Source organism: Micromesistius poutassou (genome assembly GCF_964030765.1).
Source record: "Micromesistius poutassou genome assembly, chromosome: 4".
Classification (NCBI taxonomy): domain Eukaryota; kingdom Metazoa; phylum Chordata; class Actinopteri; order Gadiformes; family Gadidae; genus Micromesistius; species Micromesistius poutassou.
The window spans coordinates 7,678,291-7,694,707 of NC_140274.1; the positions used below are offsets into that span (position 1 = coordinate 7,678,291).

The window sequence follows — 16,417 nt, forward strand, 5'->3', positions numbered from 1 at the left end:
GATTTCTCACCTATAGCTGATGTAATTTGCAAGCATGCTTCCCTCTGTGTGAAGCTGTTGTTTCCTGTGGAGCTCTGTAACGCGTCTCTTGATTTCTTTATCCACCCTGCAGCACCCATCGTCGTGCATGCTCACTTCCCTGGCCTTGTTTTTAAGCCAACAGTGTCCTGTCCATTTAAATTCCTGCTTTGCATGAACCAGTGTAAATCTTTGTTTTTACAGACTCTTAAACCCTTTTTAAATCACCCTTTAAATCACATTTTAACTCCTTTAACTCAGCCTTTAACTCACCCTTTACTGACAGGGGGAGGAGAAGATTCCTAGCAGGAAATAACCCTATAACCATAACTATATCTAGTCTCATCAATATGTTGATTATTGCATTATTTATACAACTTAATCTCCCATAGTCCCATATATATTGTCTGTTATATATATTATTGCATCAATTAGTAGATTGCCCAGCGCACTCTCCCACAGTGAAAGGGCCTTCATTGAAGCGACTCTGCCAATGGAGGAACCTACTGGCCAAAACTGTCAAACGCCCATCAGACGACACCAGCAATCCTTTTCAGGGCTCTGTGCTTGTTTGAGCCGACTATTACCTACCATCCTACTGCTGTGTCCAGTGGTGAACCGGTCCTGTAGCACTACTAGGTCCCAGACACATTGACTGAACCGCTCCAACCAAAGAGAGAGACTGGGGAGGGGCGGCATCTTGTAAAGTGTGTGTGTGTGTGTGTGTGTGTGTGTGTGTGTGTGTGTGTGTGTGTGTGTGTGTGTGTGTGTGTGTGTGTGTGTGTGTGTGTGTGTGTGTGTGTGTGTGTGTGTGTGTGTGTGTGTGTGTGTGTGTGACTTATGTTAGCTTGTCGGGTAACAAAAGGAATTTGGACTCATTGATGCTCCTCCTGAGTTGAGTGTCTATGTGGATTAAATAGGCTACCATACGGGCCAAGCCCTAGGGTTTGTGTTTATGGATGAATGCAGGTCTTGCACAAACTCACTCAGTCATTTAGTATGGTTATATATTCCTCATTAAATAGCAAACCTCAGCTGTTCTATTAGAGTAACTTATTTGTGTTGATTTGTCTTAATAAAATGTATGTGTGTCAGACATGGTCCAGTGACTAATAAAGGTGTGTGTGTGTGTCCTTTACTCATACACACTCCAAAGGCCTAGGAGGGACACACGCACGCACACACACAGGTTTGCCTGTCTTTAGCCTCCATCCAGAAGCAGGAAATTGAAGCCACTGCAGACCCTATCCTCTCTCTCTCTCCCTCGCTCACCCCTCTCTCTCTGCTGTTTATGCTGCCCCATAGGAAGCAAAAGAAGCAGTGAAACGATGAGGGAAATGACGTTTCACATTCCTGCTCTCCAGAACACGCACGTTCACACACTTGAAGCAGCCAGGTTGTTTTACAAATTAGTCCACCTGATGGGTTTTCTAGTGTCTCTCTTGTTAACGGGCGTTGTCCTAATGTGATCAACCAGGTATGTGTGTGTGTGTGTGTGTGTGTGTTTCGTAAGTGGCTTTGTTCACTAGGCATGTTCAGGTGCCTCGAGTATTTGTGTGATTGTGTGTAATTGCGCACACGTGTGTGAATGTATGCGGGTGTGCACGTTCCTTTTTAATGATTGATATCGTTTCAGACATTGCTCCTTGTTGGCCCGTTGCGTCACAGTTGTCGTGGTGAATGGCAGTTAAGTGTGTTGCCTTATAAGGTAAAAGTGTGCAAGGAAGGCAGGCAGGGGAGGGACAGGAAGAGCTTGTTACCGTGACAATGCTGTCTGCTGCCGGGCTACTGGGCTGGCCTGCAACACCCGTTTAGCCACATTGTTGCTGACATTCTCTCTCCCGCTTTCTCCCTCTTTCTCCCCCTTTCTCTCTTTCTCTTCTTTCTCTTCCTCTGCATCCCCAGTTTCAGATTGTTTATTGTTCAAAAATATTTTCCTTCAATATTTGGGAAAGGTTGTTTTTGAGTCCAATTTGACATAATGAACATTTGAACCCTGCTCTTTCAACTTTCATTTTTGTGGTCTTTCTCCTCTCCTTTGTCACGTGACTGGTGACAGATGACGAGTATGTCAAGTGGGAATGTCAAGTATGAGAACATGCATTCTGAAATGTCTGCTCAGAAATGACACACACAAACACACACTCTCTACCTTCCTTCTTTTAATCCTTCTCTCTCCTCGTCCTGGTTTCCTATCCTGGTTTCCTTGCCTCATTTCTTCCCCCCACCAGGAATTTCAGCACAGAGGCGTTATATGGACTGTTGGCCCGCTGTCACTCTGGCGATACAGCGGTGTGTGTGTGGTGAAATTTACGTTTAATGCTAAGTTCATTTTTACAAGATGTCTGTACTGATTTCCATTTAGCTAATAAAACTGTAGCAACGTTTGCTTCAAGATAGGCTAGTTTGGTGTGTGTGTGTGTGTGTGTGTGTGTGTGTGTGTGTGTGTGTGTGTGTGTGTGTGTGTGTGTGTGTGTGTGTGTGTGTGTGTGTGTGTGTGTGTGTGTGTGTGTGTGTGTGTGTGTGGACTGTGGAGGGACCTGCTAAGGAGACAAACTGGCTCTGAGCAATACCATAGTCCCAGAGTGGAACCCTTATTCACCTCCATCCAGAGGGCTGTTGAGGTAGCACGTTTCTTCTGTTGAGTTCAGTGGTTCTTCATCCGAGTATCATGCATGTTAAAGCGAGCATAACTCCCATCGCTACATCGGTGTGTGTGTGAACTCTTTTCTGTTCCATTTCTGCATTTTATGTGTTGCATCCCCTGCTGTAGGAGTCTTCACTTCTCCATCGCCTGCTCAACAACTTCCCCTGCAAGTCCCTTAAGAGGAAATTACGCTGCAGACTTTGTATTGACAAGATATGGTTGCCCTGCCGTAACCTGGTCATGGGGTTAAAGAACAAACAGGACGTAGACCAGTCCATGGGTGCAGATATCAGAGGGGAGCTTGAGCACACAAATTGATGCACAGAAATACACACATTATTTCCAACGAGTTTCCACGCTGACTCGCTACACCGAGGCTTGCTCGTGTGCACTGCTACAATGTCAGTCATGCGTGAGTCCGACCTAGCTTTTGAGTCAGGGGCCCGGGGCCGTACCTTTGACAGGCTCGGGTTCCTGTAGTAGGGGCCCGGTGCTGCTGGTGAACACACAGATGGATCTCCGTGGGCGTCTTTGTCATCATCAGATTTATTCTCCTTCAACACCTGGCTCCATGGCTCAGTCACTGCTTGGCCACAGAGACGAAACTCTACTTTTTTTTTATTACACCCTCCTCTCACGCCTCTACCTTGAGCAGCTTCCTGGTTTGTGGTGTGAGCACAGAGACCGGAATGTGAAATGATCTAGTCATCATTTCTGTGGACCTTGTCACTGGTTCTCAAATCCCTTATCAATAAAACAACAAAGACCAAATACCTGTGTGCGTGCCGCTTCAGAATTCTTGCTTGGTGGGTCATCCCAAAGCCCTGGTCTCACACCTTATGTTTCCCTGTGGCCTTCTCAAATGAAATACCATGTATTATAACATACAGTCTTGTTGTAATGCACTCTGATGTGATGAGATTCTGCTAGGGCTGTTCAGCCTTTAGAGTGTACTGCTGCTAAACATGGAGGGAAACTTACTAATGATGGTGTTACTGTCAGTGGAAACACTCACTCACTCAATGTTCCATGAATTGGATTGTTCCGAATGACCCTGTGTTATACTGCACATTTGATGAATACGATACTGTAACTTTGACACTAATGGCACGTATCTACCACTAAACAGCACTGGTCAATACCCCCATGTGTGTGTGTGTGTGTGTGTGTGTGTGTGTGTGTGTGTGTGTGTGTGTGTGTGTGTGTGTGTGTGTGTGTGTGTGTGTGTGTGTGTGTGTATTTTCTAATCTCAACAGAAGTCCTGGTCAGTGTGAGTCAGTGAGTGACTGGAAACCTTTTCCGTTAGGAGTTGCCTTCCCTGAAGGGCACCAACGAAGTGGGTCAAAGAGATGTTTGTTTTACTCACCAGAGGGCCCTGTGTGGGCCGTGTGTGTGTTTCTGTTGACTTGTGATAGCGAAGCTTTGAGGTTTCCACCGCCTGCACCCCTGTGGGAGGCAGAACGAACTGCGCCCATCTGCACTGTTGCAGTCTCTCAAGGTCATGACCTAATAGTACATTTTGCCTTTTTGTTTTGACATAATCTAGGATTACGGGGAGTGAGAACAGTAGCTGTATCAGACCTGCTGAATCATATCAACACAACGCATAAGCAGAGCGAGGCTTGGAGATCGGGGGGGGGAGGGGGAAGAGGAGATTCGGTTACTCAAGTTTGGTTCTGCCCCACTGCCTGAAATTCGAGTTAATTAAAAGCGTCTTCTTTCAAAGATTGTGAGCGACTGTTTCCTGTCTTTAACTCCATGATTCCTCTTGACTTTTGTTCTTTTCAGACTCCGGATTCTTTTCAGAGGTCACTTGGTGAGCGCTCATACACATTCCACCCTGAAAGTCCTGCTTGTTTGAACGTTCTTGTGATGAAGGACTTTATAAATAAATATGACGTCCACACAATTCAACTTTTGGGTCCTTAATCTCCTTATCTTCCGTCAGAGTTTGAGTTAATACTTAATACTTATTACAGACTCTGTAATTGCAAATATCACTCATTCTCTCTTTCCTCTTTTGTAAGCACGCCTTTTACAAACAAGCCTCATGAGCGAGACTAACTTTTTATTTGTTAATGCTAAACAATTCTCCCTATCCAAGGGCAGATTTATATAGGTTCTGTTTGCCTTGTGGCGAAACACAATATCCAAGTGGCCATGAATCACTGCTTATCTGTACGGCTCCCCATGTTGTCTGAACAAGTCTGCTATGGGCAAGGCCTCGTTCCATTGTGCCAGGTTGAATGGCAATTTCCAGGCGTTATCCATGACCCTGGTTTGGTCTCCTGGCATTAGCCTGCTCCGACGAGGCGCCTGAATGGGATCTTATCTGGACAAAAAAAGTGTATGTGTATGTGTCTTTACTATAGTAGAGATTTAAAGGAACTGAAATATGGGTGTTATCGCTGTACATTTTTGGCCATCGGTATTCTCCAAAAAAATCCTGTCGGCTGCCTCGGTAGGGTCACCGTCTCGGCTCACTGTTCAACTGCCGTTGAATACACAAATCAAGATAAACATACGTTCCATGGTCGGTAGTTAAATGACACATGACTGACCTTTCTGCGGCCGCCGAGTGTCTCTGTGGTCAGCTTACATTACGGCTGCAAGCTAACCGTGCAGCGCTAGCATCTGCGGTTCACAGTGGCCTCCCCCCCCCCCCCCCCCCCTCCAGAAAGGCACTCCTGAGAGTCTAGTACTGACGGGTGTGTTCATTGCATGTTTGTTGCATGTCGGGATGTGGGCCGTGGTGGATGGATCGGTTACTTAATCCATGGCTTCCCTATCTGTCTTCCTGTAGAAGGCAGCAGTGTTTAGACTGGGCCGGCCCTGCAAAAACAATCGGGGGCCCCCACGGGACAGTGGTTCAAGAGACGGGAGACCAGAAAATGGACTTCGTTGTTGGGGCTGTGTGCTATTGAGGATAAAAGATTTAGTGTATGTTTTTAAACGAAAATGGGAAAGATAATTTGTTTTCCGACGTTTTATTGATTCTCCAGACTTACTCGGTGAGGTAAACTGTACCTGGATCAACCTTGGCGCCTACGCTGATTGAAGCACGTCGGTTTAAATGTTTACACTGGTGTCAAGATCACACCTTCGTTGAGTCATGGAGGAAGCAGTTGCACAGTACGAGGTTGTAAAGCCGTTGCAACACCTTGTATGTTTAGCTGAGGAGTGGCGAAACAAACTCAGGTACTTTCCGATAGAAGAGATTCAAATGATTCTGGAATCAATATTTCTGTTCCATCTTCATTATTTCTTAACCGGTAGAGTTTAATTTCACAGCTCTTCATTGAGCGGTCACCAGAGAAATCTGTTCCGGATGTTCCTGAGCTAGACATGTGCTGAACGACCTTAAACAAGTTCCAACGGTCCCGACATCCGGGCTGTGAGAACGTAGGCAGTTGACCTAGTAAATCATGAGTTTTCAGTCATTTGTCAAGGCCTTTATTGACGCTTGCCTCACCTCAAGCCTTATCAAGATCTCCTTTTATTATGAGTCACTAACTGTCAGACCAGAGAGAATTAGGAATTCAGGAGTAGCAGTTTTAGGCCCTGTCCCAATTCTCCCCCTTCCCCTAGATTTGAGCCCTAACTCTAGATTTTGTGCGTTTCCGTGAAGAGGTGCAAGGGGGAGTGCTGTTTTTCCCGTAAAATCAACCCTTGAACGCTAGCCAGCTCGGGAGCTGACTTGCAGCTAAGGGCAATCAAAGCAAGTGTTCTTGTTAAGGGGAGAGAAATGGGACTGGGCCTTTAGTCTGGTGAAGGAGGGGGTGGGGGTGGTGGGGGGTGTCTTTGGTTTAGGAGACCGGACAGGCCAACAGGGAAAACAGCCTCCTCATTCTCCGGTTTCCTGTCTAGAAAACTCTTAAGGGGAAGGAAGTCGAAGATGCTGGGTGCTGATTGGCTGAGAGAGGAATGTTGATTATTTGAAATACAAAGGGGAATAACAGACACGGACAATCACGGAGAGGAAATTGACAAAAACGAAATAGAAGAGACCAAAGACGGACTCCGCTGACCTCTAGCATGAGCGCTATGAACCATTTGGGCTATAACCCTAACCCCTCCTACCCTGCTTTGATCTATCCATACCAGCCACACTGCCACGGGCAACTTCCCCTTTAAGTGGCAGTAAAAGCCTCCCCTTTAACTGTGTCATGTGGGGCTGTTCCTATCCCTTCAGACCTCCTCTTTGCACCAGGAGCGGGAGGAGGAGATGAAGGCTCGTAGGAGCCAATAGGAGGAGGATATGGAAACCTTTATCTTCTACAGCGAGCCGAGGAAAAATCCCACTCGTGAATTCCAAAAGGTTTCTTACATTAGACACTTCTTAAAGATGATGTGATTTGAGTGTTTGGCAGAAACCCAGAGATGTGCGTTGATTGTCTGCATGTCTTACTGCCACCTGATGGATGGTGCTCTCCCAGAATACCCCACCCATCTGGCGCCCACAGCACGCTTTAAACAGGCAGACAGAGACGTGAACATGTGCTGCTTGACCTAGATCTCCTCATTTTATCCGTCTCCCAGGGTCTTTTCCATTTCCTACCCCACTCTGCTCATCACTCCACTCCATCTTACCCACCTTATCGTTCATTTATGTCTCCATCTCTTGCCCTTTCTCTCGTATACTTTTTCCTAAATTGTGTGTGTGTGTGTGTGTGTGTGTGTGTGTGTGTGTGTGTGTGTGTGTGTGTGTGTGTGTGTGTGTGTGTGTGTGTGTGTGTGTGTGTGTGTGTGTGTGTGTGTGTGTGTGTGTGTGTGTGTGTGTGTGTGTCTTTCTCAGTCCCTCTCTCTCTCCTTCAGTCTCTCATGTAAGTCTGTCTCTCTCTCTGTGCGAGGAGCTTCTGTTAGGGGGTCGAGATCAAAGACTCATCCTATCCTAAGGCCCCTCCTTCCTCCCTCCTCTTCCCTGTTCTCCTTGTTCCGTCCTTCCCAGGACCGTAGTCTCTCATTAACTCCCCTTCTCCACCCCCATCCCCATTACCTGCTCCGTCCCCACTCCCCCTCAGCCCTGTTACATCCTCCTGCACTGACCTGTCACCCAACACATTCAACTCTGAGGTTCCCCTCAGCCCCCCGCTTCCTTTAGGGAGATCAAAGTGTGCTCGCTCACTTCCTGGGTCCTGGTCTAGTCCACCCCCTACCCGTCCCTAGCTGAACCCACCCTGAAGCAGGTCTAGATGTGGAGGCGGAACCCTCACTGACCAGGGTCTGGTGTAGCCATGCTCTAGGCCAATCTCACACAAGTTTGGTTTCTTCATTTGAAATCCTGTCAGCCGCTGCTACAGTTTTCCTGCTTAGGTGCTTTTGAGCACTTCTAACTGGATAACTTGTTGTTGGTGCTCTATAGTTTATACCTTGTGTGAACTTTGAACGCTAGGCATTTTGCTGTTTTTAAACAAAGGGGCGGTGTACACAACTCACATAGTCACATAGTAATAACTCAGGAAATAGGAATTGATTTAACAGGCACCAAGTCTGGTGACCTTTGACCCAACCAGGGCTAGTTGCCGTCTTGTATGCGTTCAGAGGAACGACCCGCAGCACCCTGTGAGCATTCTCCACTTCAAAGGGAAGTTCAGGAACGGCTTTACAACGCGCCACGTGTCCGTAAAAATATTTCTGGAAGGACGACCTGGCAGGCCATAAAAGGACTGATGGGGGAAGGGGTCGTACGCACATGCTCGCACGCACAATTGCACACACACACAGACCCCCCCCCCCCCCCCCCCCCACCACATTCACGCACGCGCACACAGTAACAAAGACAGGAAGAGACTTAAATAAAATGACATGGGCTCTGACCCTCTTCCTCCCTTTCTCCTCCTCTTCATTGTCTCCTTTGTCATCACTCTGCTTCTTGCTCTGCTTTTTAAGGCATTGTGTAGTTGTCGTATATTCGTAGGGTTTCCTTGTATTGCTTTTCAAACGATACCCCTTAAAACCTTAACAAACTGCAAAAATATCCAAATATCCCCCCCGAGGTGGTTCATCTATGGATGGGCAAACAGATTCTCCCTCTCCGCTCTCGTCTTCCAGCATTGGCTGACGAATCTTTCAAAGATGCCTCCAAGCTGTGCTGTGGTTTTGGTCGCCATAGTGATACCGACCGTCAACAGGAAGTTTGCTCCTATTGGCTCAGTTGACGCCCCCAGTGTTCGCTCACCGTGTGCAGGTTACAGATGCTAACTGTAACCTCCCGATCCCCTTCCACGGGGATCGGTTTCCATTTCAACCTCCCCCTCTTTCATCCCCTTTAAATCCTCCCTTCATCATCCGCCAGTGATTACTCTCCTCCCTTCCTTTAATCTACTCCCTCCCTCTCTCTCTCCATCCATCCCTCTCTCTATCATCCCTCTCTCTCCATCCATCCATCATCCCTCTCTCTCCATCTATCCCTCTCTCTCTATTAGGGCTGAACGATTAATCAAATTCAAACCGACATCGCAATGTAATAGAACGCAATATGAAAATCGCAAAGGCCGCGATTAAAAATAAATAAATAAATAAATAAAAGTTTTTTGTTGTTACTTACTGAAGATCAGTAATTTTTTTTTTTTACAATTCAATAGTTAAATTAAGATGGAATAATGTCAATTCATGCATCAATTCATCTCAACACATTGGCCTGGCCTAAAATAAAGAGCAGTTTATATGTTGACTGCTTCCAATGTTGTGTTGGTCGTACTACAGAATGATTTATTGCTTGTTTAATGAATAAAACAGAACATAAAAAAAGAAAAAATAATCACATACTAAATCGCAATTGCAATATTAGTTGAAATAATCGCTATTCGATTATTTCCCCAAATCGTTCAGCCCTTCTCTCCATCCATCCATCCCTCTCTCTCCATCCATCTCTCTATCCATCCCTCTCTCCCTCTCCATCCCTCCCTCCCTCCCTTCTGTGCTGTTGTTTTCTGGAGCTCAGAGAGGGTAGGTGTTCCCCAGCCAGACTGCCAGTGTTCATCTGTTGACTCCCATAATGGCAGGGCTCAAGCCCGCCGGCTAGCCAAGAACTACACACTGTGTGTTGGGGGGTGGGTGTAGACCGTCGCAACAATAGTTGTACTTAACCAACTACCTGTCAGCACTTGACTCAGGTGTGTGTGTGGTAATGATCACCCAAAGAACGGAGCGACCCTCTTTCTACTCTCCAGTCTTTTGTTTCTATTCCTTTCTCTCTTTTCCAGCCCATCCCTCGCTCTCTCGCTCACATCATCTCTCTCTCTCTCTCTCTCTCTCTCTCTCTCTCTCTCTCTCTCTCTCTCTCTCTCTCTCTCTCTCTCTCTCTCTCTCTCTCTCTCTCTCTCTCTCTCTCTCTCTCTCTCTCTCTCTTCTCTCTCTCTCTCTCTCTCTCGCCCTCGTTCTATTTCCCTCCCTCTCGTCTGAGCTGCCTCTCGCTCTCTCCTCCATCTTGTTATCTCTCACCTCCCCTCGCTATCTCTCGCCCTCTTGTTCCATTTCTCTCTCTCGCTCCCTCTCCCACCCATTCTCTCTCACCCTCGGTGTCTCCCTCTCTACTTCCGGTGTGTGGTTCTCTGGTGTGGTCACACGTTGGTGCTGAACCCGGTCTGTCTCTGTCCTCCGGGGCCCATCCAGACCCTCACTCTGGGGCCCTGATCCAGACCCTCCCTCAGTCCCACCGCGTGGGGCCCTCACTCTGGGGCCCTGATCCAGACCCTCCCTCAGTCCCACCGCGTGGGGCCCTCACTCTGGGGCCCTGATCCAGACCCTCCCTCAGTCCCACCGCGTGGGGCCCTCACTCTGGGGCCCTGATCCAGACCCTCCCTCAGTCCCACCGCGTGGGGCCCTGATCCAGACCCTCCCTCAGTCCCACCGCGTGGGGCCCTCACTCTGGGGCCGTGGCGAGGGCGTGTTGGTCGGGCACACGGCGGCACCGGGAGGCAAACACCACCACTGCTGCTGCTGCTGCCTCCGCCAAACATCTGCTCAGCCACTCACACGCCCAACGGCTCAGAACGCGCGTCTTGCTCTGAGTCTGTTTCACCTTCCATCTTTGACCTCTCTTCGTCTCTTTCTGCGTCTTGCTCGCTCTTTCTATGTGCTTGCTCTCAGTCTCTCTCTCACTTTCAGTCTCTCTCACTTGTGTGTGGCAATGCACCGTTTTTATGTTTGCACACACTCGCACTCAGACTCCTACTTGTGGGTGGGAGATCTTTGGAGGTGTGTGTGTGCAGGGGGGCTGTATCGCGTTGCTACTGTGTGTTTATGTTACAGGGGGGAGGTAAGTCTACGGTAGCAGGTCATCTTACAGCCGGACCCTGTGTGTGAAATGAATGGGTCGGCTCGCAAACAGGCCATGTCTTCACCTATAGCTTAGCTTAGCTTAGCCTAGCATAGCGTTGGTTCTCTTAACTCGGCTAAATGGAATGTTCTTTTGGAATGTGCACGAGTTCTATTCTATAACTGTTTATTCGGACAGTTGTGGAATTCTGCTTGTTCTTTAATGGGAGAAACAGATTTTTCTATTTTGTGTGTGTGTGTCTGGTTGTTCAACAGTTCAAATCAGGAATGGTATTTGCGTGTTGCTCTGGAATGCCATCTGAGAATGCCATTCAAGTCCCTCGTCAGTCCAGCACTTTCTAAGTGATCGGTTCCAGTTTGTTCCATGTTTATTCCTTCTTCTTCCTAAAAATAAAAAAAAATACAAGTCAATCCCTCATGGGACACTTTGAGGGGAACATTCAGAAAAAAAAAATCCCAAATCTCTTCCAAATGTTGTCCTCCTCCATGTTGTTCGAAAAGGTTGAGCTCTGGCTTACAAAACAATGTTCTATGGTTTTCCGAAGGAAGGAGCAGTTGAAGCGTGCTCGTGTTGTGGAGGGAGAACGCTGTGGGGGCCGGGTGTGTGTACAACAGACGGAGCAGGCCCCGCGGCCGGTGACAGGCAGGAGCTGGTGACGGCTACCAGCCCCCCTACCAAGCCGCACGCCAAGCCCTGCTTTAATTGGGGCGTGTGTTTGTCTAGGAAGAAGGAGAGCCGTGTCAGGCAGCCAGACCAGACCAGACCGGGCTGGACCAGGGCTCAAAGCAAGGCCCCAGGGCCGGGCCAGCACGGTTTTGGCCCCTGCTTTGGTTCGGTTGGTTTCACAGCACGCTGCCAGTCAGACTCTTTTTAAACGTCCGTGGAATCGGACTGAACCAAACTGAAAACTGTGTCAGCGCGGCCTCCTCCCAGCCCCGGGTTTACACCTGGTTTGGGTTTCCATTGGGTTTAGGTGTACACTGTTCACACAGGAAACTGGACTGGATAGGAGCTCAACACCAGCCCTGAAGTCAATCAAATGGAGGGCTTGATGAAGACTAACACCTTCTTTATGTCGGCTTTAAGCAGACCGCCTAAAGTATGTGGTCAAGTATCTTGGCACATTTTAATTGAGGTTGATGAACTACAGTAGTTTGATTGATTGCCATGAAGACCAGTCGCACTGGTAGTCCTGTTTCCGCCCCCCCCTGAGCAGCTGGGATTAAACCCCTTGCCTGTGGATACTTCGGAGACGGGTGGATCTACAAAATCAAAAACACAGACATAATATGCAGTACGACTGTCCAGGAAATGTTTGGCACAGCAAGACAGATGAGCAAAGCTGTGATGGTAAAGCAATGTGTGACTCATCAGTATGATCCAACATGATGTATCAGACACACACACACCTATAGGTGTGTCTTATTTCTCCAGGAAATGAGTTGGGTTTGAACACATTAGTCAACTGCCTTGCATTCTGTGTGTGTGTGTGTGTGTGTGTGTGTGTGTGTGTGTGTGTGTGTGTGTGTGTGTGTGTGTGTGTGTGTGTGTGTGTGTGTGTGTGTGTGTGTGTGTGTGTGTGTGTGTGTGTGTGTGTGTGTGTGGATTGTTGTCTAGCATTCCTGGATGAGGTGTGGCCGTGGTGTTTGGTCTTTCGACGAGGTGCATTAGCCTTACGTAACTCTGCGCTACACTGCCTGTCACAACCTGTCGGTGATTTTGCATTTGTTTGTCTAGTCCTATTTGTATTGCAATCTCTCTTTTTACATTACGTAACCTCTGGAACGTCAGGAGAAAAATCAAACTGCGGGTTTTAGTTTGAGCTGACAGTGTCCATGGGGAAGGTGAGCTTTGACCCGTTTAGCAGTCAGCCTGCGACGGTCAAAGTGTTGCGCGAGAGAGAGAGAGAGAGAGAGAGAGAGAGAGAGAGAGAGAGAGAGAGAGAGAGAGAGAGAGAGAGAGAGAGAGAGAGAGAGAGAGAGAGAGAGAGAGAGAGAGAGAGAGAGAGAGAGAGAGAGAGAGAGAGAGAGAGAGAGAGAAGAGAGAGAGAGAGAGAGAGAGAGAGAGAGAGAGAGAGAGAGAGAGAGATCAAACGGGTGGCGGCCGCGAGGCTGTAACGAGGAGGTTGTATATCTGCCGGGGGGGGAAGGAGGGGGTAGGGTGAGGCTAAACGCTTCCAGACGGACCCACACCGTCCCCAGTCTGGAGCCGTGTGAACTCTCCGTCCAGCCGGAGAGCCATCCGGCCCTACCTCCCCCAGCCCCGAGGTGGGCGACTCGGACTCACGGGCCACTCGGACCAGTACTTTAACCCTGAGCCGCTGAACTGGTTAACTGGTTAGGGATTTTTTTTTTTTTTTTTACCAAGGTTAGGAAGCCATTTCATGGTTTTGTTGTGCAATACTTAACGTTGGCTGATACTGCAGAACAGCACACTGTTCTAAAACCTGTCTTCAGTTCTGAACAAACATTTCATGTGTCATGTTTCCGTGTTTAGGCATATGGGGTTGAAACAGCTGTGAGCAGCGTGGGATCTTTCATGCACAAAACGTATTTTGTCGTTTGCACGTTGGTTTTAAACCGTGGCCCACCGTGTTTCTGTTGGGGAACAACGTGTCCAGCTCTTAAGGGACCCCATGGTGTTATGTACAGAGTGGGCTGGCTGTCCCATGATCCCACAATCAGTTACACCTGACTAATGCCAATCAACAAACCTTCGGACAAAAAGACTAGAGACCTTTTTTTATTTTTAAAGAGAACTAGATTCTATGTTGAAAAATGGTGAAACATGTAACAGACAGAGGCTTTAGAAGATGATTTAATGGAAATTACTGTAATGAGAGAGGAACTATATTAGAGGAACTGTTTGTCGAAATAGGGTATTTTCCCTAAATCTACTTCCTTACACTCAGTTCACACTGTGTCAATGATCCTTCTTCTAAAGTGTGTGTGTGTGTGTGTGTGTGTGTGTGTGTGTGTGTGTGTGTGTGTGTGTGTGTGTGTGTGTGTGTGTGTGTGTGTGTGTGTGTGTGTGTGTGTGTGTGTGTGTGTGTCACAATACCCTTCCAGCACAAGTAAGTCAGTGCGGTCGACACAGCCCACGTTAAGTAGATATGAATCCTGTCCATACATCCAATATTCATACAGTGTTTTAAAACACATTGGGGTCACAGAAACATAGCTGAGTGAACGTGAGACATGAAGTGCTGGAGAAGAGAGAGCGAGGGAGCCAGCGAGGGAGCATAGAGTCACTGGCACTCATTACCATATGACCCAGGCACCACGCAGGGCTGCGTGTCGGAGCCTGTCCCAGTTTAAACAGGGGCACCACGCCCTATATCTACCCCCACTGACACAACCCGGCCAGGGGCAGGAAGCAGCCCGGTGTCCCCGGGACAACCAGAAGCCCGGGCTGAGACGGCGCCCCACGCAGAGGAGGGGGTGGCCTCCTCTGCCTTGAGGCCACGGGCACCCTGACTTCAAACCCACCGCGGCTGCTGCTGCTGTCGACGCTCCAGGATGTGGAGACGAAGAGTAGAGTAAGCAGAAGGGGCGGGGTGACGCTGGAACATTGATTCATCTCAATCAGTGTTCTAAGGGCATATTGTCTGGACGCAATTAAGTCAGACTATGCTGCAAAGACTAGATGCAAAACCTCTCAAAGACAATAAATGCTGCTTTTGAATCATTGTCCAGCCCTAGTGAAGGAGCTGTCGACGTCCCAACATGTTGGTAGTCGTAGTCCTCCTCCTCCTCCTCCTCCTCCTCCTCCTCCTCCTCCTCCTCCTCCTCCTCCTCCTCCTCCTCCTCCTCCTCCTCAGGGGAGCAGGGATCAGCCCCTGACAGCCTGGTACAATTTCCTGTCTCTGCTCCGCCACTTCCTGTCAGGGAAGGCCTGTTGCTAAATGCGTCTGCTCTCCCAGGGTGTGTGTGTGTGTGTGTGTGTGTGTGTGTGTGTGTGTGTGTGTGTGTGTGTGTGTGTGTGTGTGTGTGTGTGTGTGTGTGTGTGTGTGTGTGTGTGTGTGTGTGTGTGTGTGTGTGTGAAGCATTGTCTGTCCGTCTATCCGTCCATCTCACCCTCCCCTTGCGAGTGTGTTTATTTGTGTGAGCTCCCTCCTCCTCCCCCCTCCCTCCCGGGACCCACTGTGTCCAGTCTGGGGGAGGGTCAGGGGGAGTGGGGCTGAAGGGCGCTATTATCCAGGGGCTCAATGATCCCTTTGTGCCCACGGCCGTGGTTCAGGGTGGGGGTGCAGGGCCGTGGCCAGCACCCTGTCATAATGTTGTTCCACCCATGGAGACAGACACGCACACATAGGGCGCGCACACACACACACACACACACAAACACCTGCCCTGTCCATGAAGTGCAGAGGCAAACCATTTAAAGGTTGTGTTTCAAATGAGCGACAGTTGGACACCTCCCCGTCGTGACCCTTTCTTTAAGTGAGGTACCTCAGTCAGGGAGCAGCCGGGTTCCTGTAGTCTGCCAGACCAGTCTTCTGTCTTTCTGTCCAACGGACCCTGTGAGGGGGGCTAACTAGGGCTGATGCCCACGTTAGACGGGGGACGCCTACAGTAGACCACAGGCCTGCGCCGCCGTCGCCGCATCCTGACTAAAGCGTGTCTCTGTGTCCGTGCTCCAAGGCCGCTCGCAAATGATAAAATGATTCAAAACACATTTCCAATGGAATCTCAGCCGACCACTGTGTGTGTGTGTGTGTGTGTGTGTGTGTGTGTGTGTGTGTGTGTGTGTGTGTGTGTGTGTGTGTGTGTGTGTGTGTGTGTGTGTGTGTGTGTGTGTGTGTGTGTGTGTGTGTGTGTGTGTGTCGGATTTAGCACAGTATTTTTATTTAATATGCGTGACAGATAATGATTGGGTGATGGTTTAGTGCACCACAAGATGGCACTTTCATAGAAGAGTCGATTAGAAGCCATGCTTCTACACATGTGGTCGTCACATGGATATGGTTCCATTTACTGTCTTCATGAGTGATTGAACGTTTCTAGCTGCTCCCCGCTCTGCTGTCGCCAGTGCACGTACAACAACGGCTGCTGCCACTTCCTGTTTCCTGTGTTGTCACTTCCTGCTCTATCACAGCGGTCTCTCCGCAGACCTCCCTTCCTGCCGATTGAATTCAAATCTGCTTTTATTTGTCGATTCAAAGCGGGACATTCAAAAAATGAACAAAAAAAATCCTAAATAATGAAAGTGAATTTCCTGCGTTTGTCTTGTTTTGCAGACCTTCACTGCATGGTGCAACTCCCACCTGCGCAAGGCCGGCACGCAGATAGACAGCATCGAGGAGGACTTCCGAGATGGCCTCAAACTCATGCTGCTGCTGGAGGTCATCTCAGGTAAGCCCTCACCCGTCTCGTAGCTCTCTCCCCCAGCCTGCTAGGTCCCGCACGGACCGTCCAGGTGATGCGTGTAGCCTGGCAGTGGGTCTTCCTGGGACCCCTTCTCCAACCGTC

The 16,417-nt window shown here is 48.8% G+C and overlaps 1 protein-coding gene across 2 annotated transcripts in view; it reads left to right on the top strand.

The window, feature by feature from the left end:
• Positions 1-16,417, top strand: part of actn4 (actinin, alpha 4) — a 49,864-nt gene that overhangs the window by 12,388 nt on the left and 21,059 nt on the right. For both annotated transcript variants that reach the window (XM_084466997.1, XM_084466998.1), the window contains exon 2: positions 16,186-16,300. In XM_084466997.1, the coding sequence (XP_084323123.1) occupies positions 16,186-16,300 (115 nt within the window). The remainder of the gene's footprint in view (positions 1-16,185; positions 16,301-16,417) is intronic.